Source organism: Ammodytes marinus (assembly GCF_949987685.1).
Source record: "Ammodytes marinus genome assembly, chromosome: 1".
Classification (NCBI taxonomy): Eukaryota; Metazoa; Chordata; class Actinopteri; order Uranoscopiformes; family Ammodytidae; genus Ammodytes; species Ammodytes marinus.
The window spans coordinates 2,399,179-2,420,099 of NC_137230.1; the positions used below are offsets into that span (position 1 = coordinate 2,399,179).

Sequence of the window (20,921 nt, forward strand, 5' to 3'; positions counted from 1 at the left end):
TCTAGTCAGAACCCTACACGTCAGCGGTACAGGCTAAAGGTCGCTAGCAGCTGGGACGAGTGGCAGCTGTTTTCGGCAGACCCCTGTGCGACTGAGCAGCCCTATTCAGGGACCACACTGCTCACCCCTAATGGGGAAGGGCCTAGAAAAGGTGGCCTACAAAATGCCCACTCAATATGCGCCTGAACAGGTTACCGCTCCTGTTAGGTCATTCCACCTCTGCGGTCGAAAAACAAAAACAAATGAAAAAATTACTTGCACTTTGAAACTGGCTACATGGAACGTACGGACTCTCCTTGATACAATAGGTACTGACAGACCCCATAGAAGAACAGCATTAGTTGCTGCTGAGCTCAAGCGCTATGATATAGACATTGCCGCTTTGAGTGAGACTAGGCTCCTGGATGATGGATCCTTAACAGAGGAAGGGATGGGCTACACATTCTTTTGGAAAGGCTACCCCTCAGATGGTCAGCATCAGCATGGTGTGGGCTTAGCCATTAAGAACAGGTTACTGCCAAGACTCACTGAAACACCTGTTGGCATTAGTGAAAGGCTTATGACCCTCCGTATCCCCCTTGTCAAAAATCGTTTTGCCACACTTGTTAGTGCTTATGCACCAACCCTCCCATCTGAGAATGCAGACAAGGATAAGTTTTACCAGTCCCTTGATGAAGTTCTTGGTCGGATCCCTAAGACTGATAAGATTCTTTTGCTTGGGGACTTTAATGCTCGAGTGGGACAGAACGACAGGGTATGGGATGGAGTACTTGGCAAACATGGTATTGGTCAGATTAATGCAAATGGCATGAGACTACTCACTCTGTGCTCTGAGCACAACTTAACAATAACAAATACACTTTTCCAACAGAAGAATAAATACAAAACCTCTTGGATGCACCCCCGCTCAAAACACTGGCACCTGATTGACTATGTCATTGTTAGAAGATGTGACATCAGTGATGTAATCATCACCCGTGCCATGAGGGGTGCGGACTGCTGGACAGATCATCGTATGATTGTGGCTAAGATACGCATGACAGTTCGCCCTCCCATGCGGCGAAGAGGAAGTAACAGGAGGCAGCTGAATTGCACCCGCCTTCAGAACGAACATGTCAGAAATGATTTCCGTAGCTCTGTTGCTGGGAAACTGAAGGACATGGAGTTGTCAGTAAAGCCAGAAACTTTGGAGCAGAAGTGGACCTCCATTAGCTCTGCTCTCTATGACGCAGCAGCCCAAACAGTCGGCTTTAAGAGTAAGAATCACCAAGATTGGTTTGATGAAAACTCTGACAGCATCCATGACATGCTTGAGAATATGCATAGATTGCATCGTAAAGCCCTCAGAAATCCATCCTGCAGTATTGCAAGGGAACAATGGAAGAAAGCAAGGCAGGAAGTTCAGAGGACCACTCGGATCGCAAAGAACGAGTGGTGGGTGAAAAAGGCTGAAGAAATTCAGTATTATGCCAATATAAATGACATGCATAATTTTTACAATGCTTTGAAAACTATATATGGCCCAACAAATCGCTCTTTTACTCCTTTGAAGTCAGCAGACGGTCTGACACTTTTGAAAGATCAAAATGACATTCTGTTGAGGTGGGCTGATCATTTTGATTGTCTCCTTAATCAGGAGGCTGATGTGGACCTCACTGTTTTAGAAGAATTGCCTGATCGCCTCCAAATTGACGCTCTTAATCAGCCACCAAGCTTTTCGGAGGTTCAGTCAGCTATCTGTTCCCTCAGGAACAACAAGTCTCCTGGAAATGACAAGATCCCAGCTGAGCTCCTTAAGCAGGGAGGATTCCAATGTACCAAAACTATTTATCAATATATAACTGAAGTCTGGACTGAAGAGAAAATTCCTCAACAATGGAAAGATGCCAACATTGTCACAATTTATAAGAACAAGGGTAATAAGGCTATCTGTGGCAATAGTAGGGGCATTTCACTACTGGCTGTGGCTGGTAAGGTCCTGGCTAAGGTGATGTTGAACAGATTGGTCAGTAACATCACAGAGGCAATGCTGCCTGAATCACAATGTGGCTTCAGAAAAAGCAGGAGTACGGTTGACATGATCTTTACAGCACGGCAACTTCAGGAGAAATGCCGGGAACAACATCAGGATGTTTTTATAGCTTTTGTCGACCTCTCCAAAGCATTTGACTCTGTTCAGAGAGAACTTCTGTGGGACATCCTCCTAAAGTTTGGCTGTCCCAAAAAATTTGTTAACATCCTCCGTCAGTTCCATGATGATATGACTGCTAGAGTGACCATGGGAGGAAAAGAATCCGCTCCTTTCCCTGTTCGTACAGGCGTCAAGCAGGGCTGTGTGCTGGCACCTGTGCTCTTTAACATATTCCTTCTCTGTGTTACTCAGCTTCTCCATAAGGAGATTGAGAATAGCAGTGGTGTGCATGTAGACTTCAGACTGGATGGAAACCTTTTTAATATCAGGAGATTCCAAGCTACCACCAAACTGCTCGATGAAAGGATCCTTGAACTGCAATATGCAGATGATTGCGCTTTTATTGCTAACTCTCCAGAAGAGCTCCAGTCTGTCCTTAATGCTGCAGCCAGAGCATACAGCAGGATGGGTTTAACCATCAACACCACCAAAACAGAGGTTATTTGTCAATGGAGTGCCAGCCCCCCTTCCACTGTGCCTGTCTTTACTGTTGCTGATGAACAGCTATCAGTGGTACCGTCATTTAAATACCTGGGGAGTATGCTCTCCGATGACTGCAGCATTGATGAAGAGGTCCAGAACCGCATCAGGCAAGCGTCTGCTGCCTTTGGTAGACTGCGACACCGGGTCTTTCAAAACAAGGACTTAAACCTCCACACCAAGGTGTCTGTGTACCATGCTGTCTGTATCAGCACTCTGCTGTACGGCTGTGGGGCTTGGGTCACTTACAGCCGCCACCTCAGGTCCCTGGAGAACTTTCACATGCGCTGTCTGCAGCGTATCCTTGGCATCACTTGGCGTGATCATATTCCTCATTCTGAAATCTTCGCGAAGACCAACTGTAGAAGTATTGAGGCTCTGGTCACCCAGCACCAGCTGAGATGGCTTGGACATGTGGTGAGGATGCCAGAGGACCGACTGCCCCGCAGAGTGTTGTACGGCCAGTTAAGTCATGGCCAACGCTCGGCTGGGGGGCAGAAGAAGCGCTACAAGGACCAGATGAAGACTACAATGAAGAAATGTAACATCAGCCCTGAGGACCTGGAAGTTACTGCTGCTGACCGCACCACATGGCGGCAGGTGTGTAAGGAGGGGACCCGTAGGCTGGAGGAGGACAGGACAGCCAGGAGACAGCAGAAGAGGGACAGGAGGAAAACTCCTGTGGAGCCCACAGTGTCTACTGACACATTTACATGTCCTACTTGTCAGAGGTTATGTAGGTCTAGGATTGGGTTGTATAGCCACATTAAATCTCATAGATAGATGTGGAAAAATGGGGATGGGTAGTATGGGCATTGTCACTACCTGGAGCTTACTAGTACGGAGCCTGGGTCTGTTGAAGGTGGCTATGCTATTTTTAGGCTGTGTTAGCCATGTGATAGGATCTGTAGAATCGGCATTGACACTACCTGGAGCTTGTTTGTACAGAGCCTGGGTCTGTTGAAGGTGCGTTGCTGTTTTTAGGCTGTGATAGCCTTGTAGAAGGATAGGATAGGTAGAATCGGCATTGACACTACCTGGAGCTTGTTTGTACAGAGCCTGGGTCTGTTGAAGGTGCGTTGCTGTTTTTAGGCTGTGATAGCCTTGTAGTAGGATAGGATAGGTAGAATCGGCATTGGCACTACCTGGAGCTTGTTTGTACAGAGCCTGGGTCTGTTGAAGGTGGCTGTGCTGTTTGGGCTGTGGTAGCCAAGTGATAGGATAGGGAAAGTACAGTAAGTAAGTATGTTTTTGTTTATTTAAAATGTTTTCTACAAAAAGGTTAAACGTGGACGTCATCATCGAAATCGATGGACAACCAAGAGAGAGAGAGTGTGTGTGTGTGTTCTTGGAAAGGGGTTAGCTTAGCTTTGTGTTTGTTCTTGTAGGGTTGAGTAAGGGGTAATTTTTTCTGGATTACATTTATTGTCCAAGTTCTCAGGGAGCACTTGAGCAGTATGGGTCTAGTGTCTGAACATTATTACCTTTTTCCTCTAAGCCAAAGATATTCACCTTCTTAAAGCAGTTCGGATGGATGTGAGTTTGAGCATTTCAGCACAATCATAATATCCCGCCTTCCTCCAATGCAGCCCCACCCCCTCATTCCTATCCCCGTTTTTTTTGTTTTGTTTTTGAAGAAACTTAATTTAGGCTACACAAGCAGACTTACTTGCTTAATACTGTCTCCGTGCACAAAGTGAGTTATATTGTGGCTGAAGAAACTGGTGGCTGTAGTAGGCTACCGGTACCGCGCTGATCTGCTTGTATCACTGGTTTCACTTCAGATATGTCGGCCAGAACACCACTTATGCTTATAATGACACTAGGAGAGGAGGAGTAGGGTTTTATCCGCTCTTTATTTTCCTTCTTTCACAGGCACAGCCGCATATAGATCGCGGAAAAAGAACAAAGGCTTAAACTCCGCTCGTGAGGAGACGTTTGAACAGCTGTTGCGACTCGCGAATCGCAGCCGCTAATAACATGCACAAACTATAACTTATAACAGCGATCGGGACTACATGTACATACTCACACACGGGTGATTCACATTTACACTCAGATAAACACGAATGATGGCTTACTGTGGCAACTTGCTCACACACATCTCACCGAGGGAGAAGCGAAAGGAAACTTACTGAACTGGCTCTCTGGCCGACTGACGTCACGGCCCAACACTAAACAAAACACAGCTTAACACACTGTAAGAAATAACAATAAATAACAACACTAACCTTTTCTACAATGGTCGCTACTCGCTAGGCTACTGTCTGCCGTGGAATCAAAACAAACCCTTTTGTTGAGGACGCGCGTGCACGAATGCGCGGTACACAAGCAGACGGCAAACAGACAGGTCTGTCGGCCAATTAAATCGTTCGGTCCGAACGATTTGATTGGTTGTAGTTTTCACCTAATATTATGAGACTGAAATAATTGTTTCTTTTTATTCCTGGTGGGTCTACCATGCATTTTAGAGTGTAAAAACCTTATTTATACCATTTTAAAGTCATTTAAAATAAGTGTAAAAACTCTACAAAGGTAAGAATAGCTTTAAGGACAGACACAGAAGTGGAATACGGTAAACCTTTTCAGAAATTTTTAAATAAATACCTAACTATTATATTTTGTTAATTTCCAACTGATAGACTATACACTTTTTCAAGACTTAAGAATCAATGAACTTAAAATTAATGCTTCTTGCATAAAAAAAGAAAAAACAAGAAAAAAAAATACAACCAACCATTAATTGATTTGCATCTCTTAAAAAAACTAAAAATCTAGATGTTGGATTTAGGATATACTGTAGTTAAAATCTTGAAAAATACTATGTTCAGGGTTGAAATGCATTTTTGGCATGTTTTTAATAAGAAATTCTATCATAAAACAGGGTGACTGTGTGGCAGAGGCACACATCGGGACAACAACCATCCCTTATTTTAATGGCCCGTCACAATATTCTTCTACTTCTTTTAGCAAACAGATACAAGGGGGGTATTTCGGTAATTCATCCGTGTTTTTGGCGGTTGGTTCAGTTAATAGTGCAACAACTGCTCGTAATTTCTGCTTTGCTACTTTGCTCCGGAGTAGGCTTTCACCCCCTTACGACAACCCCGCCCACGTTCAGGAGGTACTATTTGCGGTGGAAAACGACCCGTGCTGCTACCAAACCAAGTCGAGTCAAGTTGAGTCGAGTCGAGCTACATGTGCGGTGGAAAAGCGCCATTGGTGACCCTGTGTGAATTGTAGACTCAGTTTCCTGTTCTTAGCTGACAGGAGTGGCACCAGGTGGGGTCTTCTGCTGCTGTAGCCCATCTGCTTCAAGGTTGGTCGTGTTGTGCGTTCAGTGATGGTATTCTACATACCCTGGTTGTAATGAGTGGTTATTTGAGCTACTGTTGCCTTCCTATCATCTCAAACCAGTCTGCCCATCCTCCTCTGACCTCTGACTTCAACAAGGCATTTTCGTCCGCACAAATGCCGCTCACTGGATTTTTTTTTTCTGCATTTCTCTGTAAAAACTAGAGATGGTTGTGCGTGAAAATCCCAGTAGATCAGCAGTTTCTGAAATACTCAGACCAGCCCGTCTGGCACCATCAACCATGCGACGTTCAAAGTCACTTAAACCCCCTTTCTTCCCCATTCTGTTGCTCGGTTTGAACTTCAACAAGTTGTCCTGTCCAGGTCTAAATGCATTGAGTTGCTGACATGTGATTGGCTGATAAGTTAAATGTGTTGGCAAGAAATTGAACCGCTGTACCTAATAAAGTGGCCGGTGAGTGTATATATACATGTTAACTGTGATTATTTCAAACATGTCAATGCTGAGGAAGGAATATGGCAATATTTAACCAATTATGCGTACATGTGGGTCATTTTTCGAGAAAAAAATCGAGATGTTGGATAAAGCCAGAGTTAAAATCTCTATTTTATTTTAACCACATAGGGAAGAGTGGCCTAAGTTGTGCATTTTGGAAGTTGTGCCACCCCTTGTTTCTAGAAAACCGTGGAAGAAATTGGAAATGTGACCACATATTTAAGAAGAGCCATCCATTTGACTCATCCTGTAAAGAAGGGAGACACAAGGAATAAGATATAAGCACATTTAAGCTCAAAAAACTGTGTTTTGCCTTTCAAAGTAAAATTTCCATGATCAAGGTTTTTTGATTATTGTGTCTGAACAATTATAGACAAGTTTGAAAACATTTGACACATGTTTTAGTGCTTTGGTATGCTACATTTTGAGTCTATACAGTTAGCACAATGTCAGCCCTAAACTGCTGCATCATGCCTATTATCCAAATTTCTGGGATTGGGGTGATTTGTGCCAAAGGGCCTGGGTGAGTTATAAGTAAGTAAGTAAGTAAGTAAGTAAGTAAGTAAAATGTATTTATAAAAGCACATTTATGACAGTTTGCACTGTCCAAAGTGCTGTACATAGTGCATTCAGTAGGTAAACAATGAAGGTAAAATAACAATAACCAAAATAAAAGATGTAAAGCCCATACATCCACATAAACACAGATAGTAGTGCAGAGGTAAGATAGTTAATGGGGAGGAAACACCAGGGTGTACATATGGGTTTTGAGCCTTGATTTAAAGGCAGAAATGTAGGGGAATCACATTTGTCAGGTGGCAGTTGGTTCCACAAGCACAGAGCAACTAGTGCAAAGTACATTTCTGAGAGTTGTGCCAGTGGCATGGCTGTATACGCTGGTCACCAAAATAAAGTGATTGTCTACAGTAGTATCCACTTAACGACACCACTGATGAGAGTTCAGATGGCCAGAAAGATGATGATGGTGACTTTGTCATTGTGAGATTTGCAGGTAAAACCATTAGATCTGCTAGGCCTTGTTTAAGAAAATTGTCCTTCAATCTTTGTCAACTATTTACTTTATTTACTTTAAATAAACCTTAAATAAGTGATTGTCTAATGGCACAATTCACCCCATGGTATTCTCTCCAACCGCACGACTTAGTTGTGCATCAAGACAACTTTTTTTCCGAAAGCTATATTTCTTCAACAGTTTATTCCAGATCCAAAGTTTTTATTGCCAGGGATGCACAACACCCTGAAATATACGTACATATTTGAGTTGGAGACTTTACTGTCAAGGCCTTACTTTAAAGTCACTTTGAGTGAAAAGTTGCACAACTTAGGCCACTCTCCCCTATTAGTTTCCAAAGTTTTTACACAACAGATTTTGGATTCAGCCTTTTTTCATTTAATAAATCAAAAAACACTATGTACATGTCTTAGAAATGCATTTTAGGCATGTTTTTAGGAGGAAAATGTATCATAAATCAGACAATTAACAATATATTAAGGCGAGACACCCCAGATGAATAGGGATTTTTTTTTAACTTATAGATATCATCATGAAACTTTGCCAGTTGATTACTGACACTAACACAATTATTTTTTGTATTACATGTTTTTCTTTAATATTTTATTAAATATGCAAATATGGCAATATTTAACCAATTATGCGTAAATTTGGGTCATTTTTCGAGAAAGATTTTGAGATGTTGGATAAAGCCAGAGTTAAAATCTCTATTTTATTTTAACCACATATTAGTTTCTAAAGTTTTTACACAACAGATTTTGGATACAGCCTTTTTTCATTTAATAAATCAAAAAAGACTATGTACATGTCTTAGAAATGCATTTTCGGCATGTTTTTAGGAGGAAAATGTATCATAAATCAGACAATTAACAATATATTAACAAATCCGTGTGTAAAAACCTTTAAAATAGTGCTATGAATGATCATAGAAAGTTTGGTTGATGTCAGTGGTCTAGAAGTTGAGATATCTTTCGCAGAGTATTGGAAAAAGCTCATTTTGAGAAAACGGCCGTTAAAGATAAAAACGTGAATTCTGCTGATAATCACTGATTATAGCTAGAGTAATTTATTGAATTAGGCCCTACACCCCTCAATGCCATATAGGCCTACCACTGCTTAACATATATAAACCATAGCATAGTAACATTTACATCCACATGCTAATTTAAACGTGGTTAATTCATTATTAGCCACTGTCTGTCAACCTGCTCCTGTCGGCACAGACGCTCTCTCTCCCCACCATCTCCCCTCTGATCGTCTGACAGTCTGTGTCTCTCCGACGTGATCGGCGTGATTTACATGTCTTTAACACTTCTCCCCTTCAAATGGCGATCATGTAATGTCCGTAGCCAATTGATTAAGTATTTTTTTTGTCTTGGTTTGGCATATTTTCGACGTTTTTCCCATTTTATTTTGTGATTTTCGAGCTACCCGGGGCTAGCATCACGTGATGCCTTTTAGCGAATCACATCGTCAGAAATGTGCATTAGCCAATGAGGTCGCTTTCCTAGCATTGAATCCCTCCTCACACTTTCACGATTGGTTACTGATACAAAGGAAATGACCATATTTGGATCAGATAACGTTGTTCTTGAGATTCCAACAGTACCATGGTTATTATGATTCATACAGCGGTCGCGGTGCTGTATGTTACGTTAGAATGCTCACTTTTCTTTCAAAGGTTTTTTTATTCAACAAAAGATTTGCGAAGCAATTACAGTACAATGATTAAGTTTTTTCCCCTTTTTTCTTCCCCCGAACACACCCCGCCCATATCCCACCCCCACCCCCAACCACAAACAATCCTGCATCAAAAAATCAGCACAAAAAACAATACACAATGTTAAAAATGACATAAACGAAATACACGCTACAAGAAACAAAAATAAACAATCTATATGAAAAAAAACAAAAAAAAAACATAAAGAAATAAAATTAAATCAAATAAAAGAGGGGAGGGGGTAGCTACTCTTGAATTATTGTGGTCGGTTTCTTAAAATAGTTTAGGAAGGGGCGCCATATTTTATGAAATTTAGTCTCAGATCCCTGGGTAGTGCAACACATTTTCTCCAGATGCATACATGACATAATGTCTCTAATCCAATGTGAGTGGGAAGGAGGAGCAGGATCTTTCCATTTAAGTAAGATAGCCCTACGAGCAAGTAGAGAGGTGAAGGCCAGTACCTTTAGCTTCACTTTAGGCAAGCCTGAATTGGGAGCGATGCCAAAAATTGCAGTGAAAGGGTTCGTATGGGCAGAGATATGTGTCAGTAGAACTTGAATTCGAATTGATGGACTTGAATATGAATTGATCAACCTGCATTTGAATTATTGATACTTGAATTCGAATTTATACACTTGAATATGAATTATCCATTTGAATTTGAATTAATTATACTTGAATCTGAATTTTCTCTACTTGAATCTGAATCAGTTAATACAAGTTCAAAATTCAAGTTTTCAAATTCAAGTAGAAAAAATTCAAATTCAAGTAGAAAAAATTCAGATTCAAGTAGAGAAAATTCAGATTCGAGTAGAGATGTGCACATCCGGGTTCTTTGAGGAAGAGCAATCGAGTGCAGATCTCTGATCCAAGGCTACAGCGTCCGGGCGGTGACCGTTATTAAACGTTCAGGAAATATAAAGTCATAAATTAGTTTGTTTAATCATCGTCTGTGTTTTTGACCTCTTGTTTTATAATCGAAGTATCTTTTAGAACACTAATCACATTTCAGTAATTAAAGTTAAGTTATTAATTAAAGCCACTACGAGTAAGTCGGCACGTTGGCGACACCTTTGAACAAAAGCGGTAGTATTTTTACGACGCCAGCTGTCGTGAAGCTGTTTTCTAGCTCGTGCAGGGCCTCAAGATTCAAATAATCAGGAAGCAATATAGTGCGTGTCCGTGTGTTGAAAGTGTGAGGGCACCGGACTCTTTTCGGCTCGGTGAGAGTGGTTAGTGACACAGCATCAACTACACCTGATTGCAATGATTTGATCCATTGTCACCTCTCACGGAGCTGAACGAGTATGTGTCCCCACACAAAGCGAATGAACGAGAGACGGCAGTTAGTTATGGATCACGATGAGGTAATGTGTTTATGTTGTTGTAAATAATGACTATTTCAGATGAATAATGGTCATCTGATGATGCTGGTGAGGCAAAGTAAACTTTGTTTTAGTAGGCTACCGCTCATTCATTTAGGAGTAAACACTGCAGTCTAGGTTCGCTCCGTGAAATTGTGTATACGTTGCTTGGCAACGCCCGCCTATCACTCTCCCTTTTACCTTTTCTTCATTGAATTTTCTTTTTTTTCTTTGATGGTTCAGCCCCGTTATCAGTCATTATGACGACAAATAGCCTAACTGTCTCAAACAAGGTTTCAGCTCCCCTTCTAGGGTGAACAGATCGCCTTTCCATTACTTTTCACACGTCCCGCAAATTGAGACGTTGTCCCGCATTGTTATTAAAAGTGAGCCCCCCTTTTTAAATGCGTGTTTTATAATCTGGCATTTATCCGATAGCTGTGAGGAGACAGCAGTCTCCGTTTGTCTGTGTGTGTGGTTGTCTGTGTGTGTGTATCGGGCTGCTGGGCTCAGTGGCTCTGTGAAGGTGCTGCCTGCAGTGCTTCAGCGTTTACTTTCCTGTTACTTCAAAATAAAAGCCAACTCACGTTTGTCAAGTGAAATGCTAATGTGAAGCCAGTGAAATGCTTTTAATGTGAAGCCGCAGCCTTAATGCTCTATTTGTTTAACAGTAGCTAACTTAACTGCTGCGCGCTGATCTAAAGATAGTGTTTTTTTAATATAGAAAGCCGTGTCTCTGGCATTACCGGTGGTGACACGAGTTTATTTTGCTAAAAAAACGGCACTTTGTCCCGCATTGTCCCGCACAAACGTAGTCTTTGTCCCACATCTGGTGAATTGGGATCTGGTCTCCCTATCCCCTTCCCTCACTTGGAGTGATAGGCTTCTCAAATCGCGTTCCTGCGCCATACTGAAATCTGCGACCAATACGGATATGTGACCATAGAGCATGCACGAGCGAACCGAAAATCGGACTGGGTGTACGACCAGATCAAATGCAGTAATAAAACTATATAAAAACGTCTTTCTTTGCACTGATGGTCGTTTGCTGTTAAAGGTAATTTATGATTATGAGAGGAAACATGAGGCTGTTTAAAAGATATTTAAATGTTACTCGTAGCCGCTTTAAGTTATAATATCGCCAATAGGCTATATCAATGAAAACAGACGGTCAAACAGCGTCCAAATGAGCTAAAATCCTAAATACAATAAACAGTAACATGGCAAACTTATTTTTAGGTAAGCTAATTGATTATTTATTAATTTCTTCACACGTTTAGGCCTACATGTTTAGAGGCGAAGGATTCCTCCGACGCTCTCTGTCCGGCTTATCAGACAGCACTCAGCTGTCTGTCAGTTGAGCTGGACAAGCAAACGTAAAATCATCAGGAAATGATAAAAACATCCCGATGGAGATTTCTATGGAGTGATTTTGCTTTAACTGTCCTACAGGGTCGCGTTGTGACAGTGACACTCTTTCTTCAGTCGGAGCTACAGCGTAAAGTGAAAACAAACTCAGAGTAGGTCAAATCACCTATCCAGTAGACCCACGGCGTATGTTGCTGCAGAAACTGTTAGTTTCCACTAACTCAGAGCGAACAAACTCTGGGTTGCCTCAAAACCACCTGAAACAGGCCCCAGTTCTTCAGACAAAATAGCCTATGAATACTGGCATTGTGAGTTTAAAAAAAAATACTAAAAACGATGCCCTTTGAAACACATTTATTTTAACTGTTCGCGATCTGACAACTGTAGGCTACGTGCAGGCATTCATAAACGCTTAGGCTACAATAAATAAGAGATGAATATAAATGGGACGTTGGAAGTAATAGGGGTGCGGCCGCACCCCCCCTCACCACCGCCTGCACCCCCTCTCCGCCCCCCTACACTTTGCCCTGTGCTCCCGCGATTGCTCTGTAAACAGTCTCATAGCCTATGTCCTCTTTCCCATCTCCTGCTCCCTCACATCAACTTGACAGAGCATAAATATGTAGGCTATACACTATAATATAGGCCTATATATAGCGTATATGCTATAGGCTACCGTATAGGCTACAGTAGCCTATATGCCCGTCGCATTTCTTCACCGTGCCCAGGACAAGATTACGTTTGTGCCCCGCCTTCCCATGCGCACTTCGGTAGAGTCAGAGTGCTGAGGGGTGCGCACTAATGAGCATCAGGTTATCATTAAAAATCCAGGTTAATGGCACAAAGCAGTAGCCTAGATAACTTCAACATAGTCACTATACGTTCCCTCTGTCTGCTAAGCGTAGGGGGGAGAGAGAGAGAGAAAGAGAGACCGGATGCAATGTTCACCTGCGCACCTGCTCCTCCAAGGAGAGATGACAGCGAGAGCGATCACAGCGGGGCACAATAATAAAGTCACACATCAGAGTTCGGTCTATTCGCACTAGGTCTACTGTTCATTTGCACTGAAGAAAGGTGTTTGGTGAATACAAATTCACCAGAATGCAGGAAATTAAGCATAATGCTCAACAAAAAAAAACAGCCGAGTGCTGTCTGATAAGCCGGACAGAGAGCGTCGGAGGAATCCTTTGCCTCTAAACATGTAAACGTTTGAAGAAATGAATAAATAATCAATTAGCTACCTAAAAATAAGTTTGCCATGTTACTGTTTATTGTATTTAGGATTTTAGCTCATTTGGACGCTGTTTGACCGTCTGTTTTCATTGATATAGCCTATTGGCGATATTATAACTTAATTAATAACTTAACTTTAATTACTGAAACGTGATTAGTGTTCTAAAAGATACTTCGATTATAAAACAAGAGGTCAAAAACACAGACGATGATTAAACAAACTAATTTATGACTTTATATTTCCTGAACGTTAAATAACGGTCACCGCCCGGACGCTGTAGCCTAGGATCAGAGATCTGCACTCGATTGCTCTTCCTCAAAGAACCCGGATGTGCACATCTCTACTTGAATCTGAATTTTTTCAACTTGAATTTGAATTTTTTCTACTTGAATTTGAATTTTTTCTACTTGAATTTGAAAACTTGAATTTTGAACTTGTATTAACTGATTCAGATTCAAGTAGAGAAAATTCAGATTCAAGTATAATTAATTCAAATTCAAATGGATAATTCATATTCAAGTGTATAAATTCGAATTCAAGTATCAATAATTCAAATGCAGGTTGATCAATTCATATTCAAGTCGATCAATTCAAATTCAAGTTCTACTGACACAAATCTCTGCCCATAGGTTCGGCTCAATTTGATGCTGAAGTACTTCAGAAATTGTTTGAAAAACTGATGTCCAGAACTCAGTCAAGGTGGGACACAACCAGTACATGTGAAAGAGTGATGCCGGTGCGCTCTTACAGCTATCACAGGTCGGGTCTACATCGGGGAACATACGAGCTAATTTAGTTTTAGATATGTGGATACGATGTACTACTTTAAATTGCACAAGAGCATGTCGGGCGCACATGGAGGTAGAGTGTATCCGATCCAGGACTGAATCCCACATGTGATCTGTGAAGGCAGAACCTAGGTCCTGCTCCCACAGGGTTCTTATCGCTGCTAATGAGGGGCTATGCAACTTCGAAATAAGGTTGAAAAACACAGAAATTGAGCCTTTTAATGTGGGGTTTACAGAAAGAAACACATCGACATGATTGGCTGGCGGTTTATAAGGGAATTGGGGAATTAACTTCTGCGTAAAATGCCTGATTTGCAGAAATCGGTAAAAAGTGAGTCTTTTCGATACCAAAATGTTTTGTCAATTGAGAAAAACTAGCAAATAGATCATTAATAAATACATCACCGATGCATTTTAAGCCTTTTTTATGCCAGATCTTGAATGCACCATCCACCGTCGAGGGAGTAAACAAATGATTAGCTGCAATTGGGCTGAAAAGTGAAAAATTCTGCATTCCAAAATTCTTCCTAAATTGGGTCCAAATTCGAAGGGAGTGCTTAATCACGGGACTACTGTTGAGAATAGCCGAAGAGAGTGGAAGTGCGGCGCTTAAGAGGGCAGATAGAGACAATGGGCTAATAGCGCTGGGGCCGGTTTCCCAAAGCCTTCGTAGAGCCTTCTTAACGCTACGTCATTCGTAACCCCTACGTAGAGTTCCTACTTAACATTTCGCCTGTTTCCCGAAACGTTCTTTGCTACGAATCTCTTTCGTACGTCCTACGTTGGTAAGGTTGGTCTGGAGCGCCTGCAGAGCCTTCTTAGCTCTACCGTAGGGATGTTTCAGCTCTCATTTGTGTCATTTAACTAATACATCTGACTGTATTTCATATCAAACGGACACAGCGATGACTGTATTAAATAACAAACTGTTAAAAACGATAACTGTATATAGCGTACATTTCACATTTAAAGTAAGCTATATATTTTAGCAGAATACCATTCACTCTGATTCACAAAGTGTTCAAACTATAAGTAGCCTACATAGTCATCTAACTGACTTGACAATCAGCATTAACTGATTGGATGCGATGTACGTCAATATGAAAATAGGCTACTTTATACGTGATACACTACAGCCTACAGTCGGATCGTTTTTATCAGTTTGATATTTAATACAGTCATCGCTGTGTCCCTTTGATATGAAATACAGTCAGATGTATAAGTTTAATGACAAGTGAAGTCCCTGCGATCGCTGTGGCATCGCCAGAGATAGGCTTGGCTACTACAGACCCCCACATTTCCTTCCGTAAGCACCATGCGTAAAACGGACACGAGTGACATCCCTGTTGCGCATGGAACTGCCACAAGTCATTCATGAAGAAAATAATTGATGGAAACAATCTTAATCTCCTCCGCTGTTTCTATATTTTTCTATAGCCTAGGCTACCTTTTTTAAATCAGTAGGCCTATAGGCTATGGTAATACGTTCGACCAAGGTTAACACTAGAACCATCGCACTGCGGAGCTGTCAGCTGAGCCGGCTCAGCTGACAGCTCCGCAGTGTGCGTCGGATTCTCCGCCTCAAAACATGTAAACGTGTGAAAAAATTAATGAATAATCAATTAAAGCTTACCTTAAAAAAGTGTGCCATGTTACTGTTTATTGTATTTAGGATTTTAGCTCATTTGGACGCTGTTTGGGCCGTCTGTTTTTATTGATATAGGCCATTGGCGATATTATATCTACTTTCAGTTTCCTTACTGACCCACCACGAAAAGTGATTATTGTTCTTAAAGATACTTAGATTATAAAGCAAGAGGTGTTAAATAAATGTTTCGGCTTAGAAGGATTTCTAGTAATCTTTTATTCGCAAAGACTTGTCATGCAGCTTCGCATGAAATAAGCAGGAAATGGAAAATCGAACTCTGAGCAATCGATTTCAGCAGTGTACGTACGACGTATGGAGTGTTTCTCCTAAGAGACCGTTCGGGAACCAAGACTACAGAGGTAAACAACTTTGGTAAGTCATAACGTAGGAGTCTTCGTAGCTCGCTAAGAGATGACGTTATCGGGAAACCGGCCCCTGGACTCCATTGTTACCCAGACTGGGGCTGAGTCGTCAAGGTGAAAATGCACCCAATACACTAAAGAACGGATATTAGCAGCCCAGTAATAGTATTGGAAATTAGGGAGGGCCATTCCACCTGTTTGTTTGGGTCTTTGAAGAAAAGCTTTCCGTAACCGAGGGTGTTTACCATTCCAAATATAATTTATCATTAAAGAGTCAAGGGCCTGAATAAAGGATTTGGGGAGAAAGATGGGGAGACATTGGAATAAATATAGGAACTTTGGGAGTAATGTCATTTTAATTGAATTTATTCTACCTATGAGAGAGAAAGCCAGAGGAGACCACTTCGATAATACTTGCTTCGCCTGATCCAATAATTTGAGGAAGTTCGATTTAAATAGGTTTTAAAATTTCTGGTAAAACATACCCCAAGGTAACTCAGATGATCTGTCACCACTTTGAGTGGGAGAGCTGTATAATCAAGTTTAAGAGCTTCTTTATTAATCGGAAAGAGTTTGCTCTTACTCAAGTTATGTTTATAGCCAGAAAACTGACTAAAGACCTCCAACACAGAAAGTGCCTCCGGTAAAGAGGTGGCTGGCTTGACGACAAACAAAAGTAAGTCATCGGCGTATAATGATACCTTATGTTCAATTCCTCCTCTCCATATCCCCTGAATCTGTTTGTTACCGCGAATGGCAATCGCAAGTGGTTCGATTGCAATAGCAAAAAGGAGCGGGCTCAAAGGACAACCCTGCCGGGTCCCACGGTGCAGATCAAAACTACTTGAGTAACGGCTGTTTGTTAATACTGAGGCAGAAGGGCATGCATATAATAATTTAACCCAAGAAGTGAAAACAGGACCCCAACCGAATTTTTCAAGGGTGAAAAACAAATAATTCCATTCTACTCTATCAAATGCTTTTTCAGCATCCATACAAGCGAGGCATTCTGATTCAATATTTCTGGGGGAATATAAAATGTTCATTAGCCGGCGGATATTATAAAATGATTGGCGTCCCTTTATAAACCCAGTTTGGTCGGGGGATATGATAGAGGGGAGAACATCCTCCAATCTGTGGGCGGGAATTTTAGCAAGTATCTTCACATCTGTATTTAATAGTGAAATTGGTCGGTATGATGCACAATCTAGAGGATCTTTATCCTTTTTTAACAACAGGGAAATACAGGCCTAATAGAACGAAGGCGGGAGTTTACCTGAGTCAAATGAGTCTGAGAATACTGAACATAAAAAAGGCGACAATTCGTCTGACAATTTCTTAAAAAAGTCAGATGGAAGTCCGTCTGGACCAGGAGATTTGCCTGATAGCATAGACGTTATTGCTGCAATAATTTCCTTCTGAGTAATAGGTGCCTCAAGGCTATGTCTCAGGTCTTGAGAAAGGGAAGGCATGTTTAGGTTACTGAAAAAGGTTTCCATCACCGTTACGTCTACTGTACAATCAGAACTATACAAATTTGAATAGAATGTTTTGAACTTTTCGTTTATCAGAGAGTGATCATTATTTTGTTTTATCTTCAGTCCATGATTAAAAATGGAACTGTTATGTTCTTAGTGTATTTTATTTTTGTTTATGTTGCAACAATGATATACATTTCAAGGAAGAGAGTAGAAAATACATATATTTTACATTTACCTGTTAAACCTAACTGCTGAGTCAGTGTGTCTTGTTTCTCCATTGCTGTTAGTAATCCATTTCCTCCTGTTTGTTCCTTTCAGAGAAAATAATTAAACTGGATATAATTTGTTGAAGAAACTATTTTGGAGTTCTTTGATGGTATTCATGTCAAATGTGAGAGCCGTGTTTCCAAATAAAACTAAAGATTCTAAATAAAATAACATTTTCTTTCTTTTTTTAATTGTGACTGAATTGTGTTGATATCACATTGTTGTCATGAATTGATTTCCAGTTGGGAATATTTTAGTATTTTCAGTATGTTTAATATTGTTATTATAGAGAATGAACACGGGTCACAAAGAGCATTGTTGATTGATGGATGGTATTTAGGTAATCCTTATTCAGCACTATTTTGCATTTATTAAGTGTAACAAGTGATAAATGGTTCCCACTTTACAATAAGGGTCACAAATAACATTAAGAAATGATTAATTATGCTTAAGTGACGCTTAATCAGCACTAGTATGCCTTTACTAAGTGTTAATTCATGAGAAATGGTTCCCACCTTACAATAAGGGTCACAAAGTCCATTAATAAATGGTTAATTACACTTAAGTAATGCCTATTAAGGTTAATTATACTTCAGTAATGCCTATTCAGCACTGGTGTGCATTTATTAAGTGTCACTTAATGGATACATTGTTCCCACTTTACAATAAGGGTCACAAAGAGCATTAATAAATGGTTAATTATGCTTAAGTAATGTTACAAAAATGACATTTGTTAACAGTCAATTAATGCTTATTATTATATTAATCAACTTTTGGTTCATGCTTAATGTATTAACTAAGGTTAATATAGGATATTTGTTGTGTCCTTGGGCAAAACACTTCACCCACCTTGCCTTGTGTGAATGTGTATTATTGCTGTATGTTTGAGGTGGTGGTCGGAGGGGCAGTTGGCGCTGAATGGCAGCCACGCTTCCGTCAGTCTGCCCCAGGGCAGCTGTGGCTACTCTCGTAGTTTACCACCACCGGTATGACTGTGTGTGAACGAATTGAACCAGGAACCCTGTAAAGCGTCTTTGAGTGCCTAGGCAATAAAGCGCTATATAAAACCTATCAATTATTATTATTATTTATAAACATTAAATAATGTATTAATTAATACCTTAGATAACATGAACACCATTAGTAAATGCTTACTACACACATTAATTAACAGTTAACTAATGGTTAGTTAACCCTTATGAAGCATTAACTAACCATTAATTAATGTACCCTTATTGTCAAAACATGTTATTTCAATGTACCTTATTAATGAAATACAGTATTCAATACGGACGTTTACTGTTACACATTTCACTTAAATTTGAAGTTTAAAGTCAGCTGTTGTTCTCATCTAACAATATATTACTAGCACAGTAAATTGCTGCTTGTGATTGTGGTTCTACTGTAAGTGTTGCTAGTATAACTGTTGACTTCAATGATTTTACGCACTCTGAGGGTATATTTCAAAGCTGTTGTTGCTGTGGTTGTGCTAGCAGTGGGGCTCTAGGGGTGGCGATGTAGTGTGGGTCCACCACTTTGCTACAGAGTGTAACACATTAGTAATAAGAACACATTTGATGGTTGGGTGATTTACAAATGACTCATAGTGTTATATCTTCTAATGTGTCTGTCTCCAGACTGCGCCGGCAGCAGCAGAGTCCGGTCCTGTTTGGGAAGATGAGATCGGCTCGCTTCAGTCCGGACACCACAGAGGGGCCAGGCAGTGACATGGAGGAGGAGGAGCAGCTCCAGATCCCATGACACACACACACACACACACACACACACACACACACACCCCATGTATGTACCCTGCGTGGTAGCTGCTGATATCGGTATCTGAATGTGTGTGTGATTGGGTGAATGTGTACAAAACAATGTAAAGCGCTTCGGGTCTGAAAAACCAGGGAAAAGCACTAAATAAGTGGAGACCATTTACCATTTAACATGTAGTGATACATCCTTTAAGCAGACATCAGCAACGTCACATTAAGAAGGTAAACAGTGTTGGCTAGGAGGGAAAACTTTATCTCCAGTGTAATGTACTTTTTTAAAAAGGATCACTCCAACATGTTTAGAAATACTTTATCCAGAGTCTAATCAGAAGTTCATTCCACTTGTATCTCATTGTTTGGATCCACATTCCAGGCAGTGCCCTCAACAGAGGGCTGGCCATGTACTGTAAATTATCAAAAATCAAATTATCGTTCAAAAACAGATGAACAAAAATCAAAACAAGCTTTGCCAAACAGGATCCATGTTTATGCTTCTCTATTTTCAGGAGACTTGGATGAACCACATCATTGTTATTTACGAGGTGAAATATGGAAGAGTGGATGTGTCACGTCTAGGGTTGCAAAATTCCGGGAATTTTCAAAGTTGGAAACTTTCCATGGGAATTAACGGGAATTGACTCAATTTAAAGCAACCCAAATGCACTAAAACCTTCTGACTATGTTATTTCAGTCCTGGCAAACGTTCTAGACAGTAAAAAGCAGTTTTTCCAACTACGTTTTATAATATTTATGATCTTTTAATTTCTAATCTGATTTTTTTTTAAAGCTTATTGAGACACCCAACTTGATAACTTGATTTTTAATAGACCAGGTTTACAGAGGCTTAAACTGTGATTTTAAATATAGTTGGGGAAAATATATTTTTGCCTAATCTTGACTAAAAAAACAAATTTCATGCAAGTACACTTGGTAAATTGCACATAGCACACTGCTTACTGTATGGGTGCTGAGGTCACGCCCCCTACATGCACTGGGCATTACTCCATCTATTTGGGGGGGCATTTAACTTTATTTATTGAATGGGTGGGGTCAGACAGATGAGTAATATTTTATTCAACATTCATCGTTTTGTTGTTCAGTGAAATTATTGATTGTTCATAAAATAATCAAAACTTGATAAAGTTCTATTTACAAATAAATCTGTTGAAATGTAATGTTTTTAAATTGTAGTTGTTTGAATGGATGTCTGCCTATGACCAAACATAGTGTTTAAATGTTTAGATTTATGTTGGGATATGAAAAAAAATAATTTAAATTACTGCCATTTAGTTCATTCCTATCATTCCCAATGTTGAATATTCCCAAAATTCCCAAGTGAAAGTTCCCATGGAAAGTTTCCGGAAATTTACCGGAAACTTTCCACCCCTTTGCAACC

General features: G+C 40.4%; 1 protein-coding gene across 1 annotated transcript in view; it reads left to right on the forward strand.

Moving 5' to 3' along the window:
* Window positions 1–20,590, forward strand: part of ccdc102a (coiled-coil domain containing 102A) — a 101,627-nt gene extending 81,037 nt beyond the window's left edge. Inside the window, exon 10 of the mRNA XM_080032763.1 lies at window positions 19,388–20,590. Within this exon, the coding sequence (XP_079888889.1) occupies window positions 19,388–19,511 (124 nt within the window). The 3' untranslated portion in view covers window positions 19,512–20,590. The remainder of the gene's footprint in view (window positions 1–19,387) is intronic.
* The last annotated feature ends 331 nt before the right edge of the window (window positions 20,591–20,921 follow it).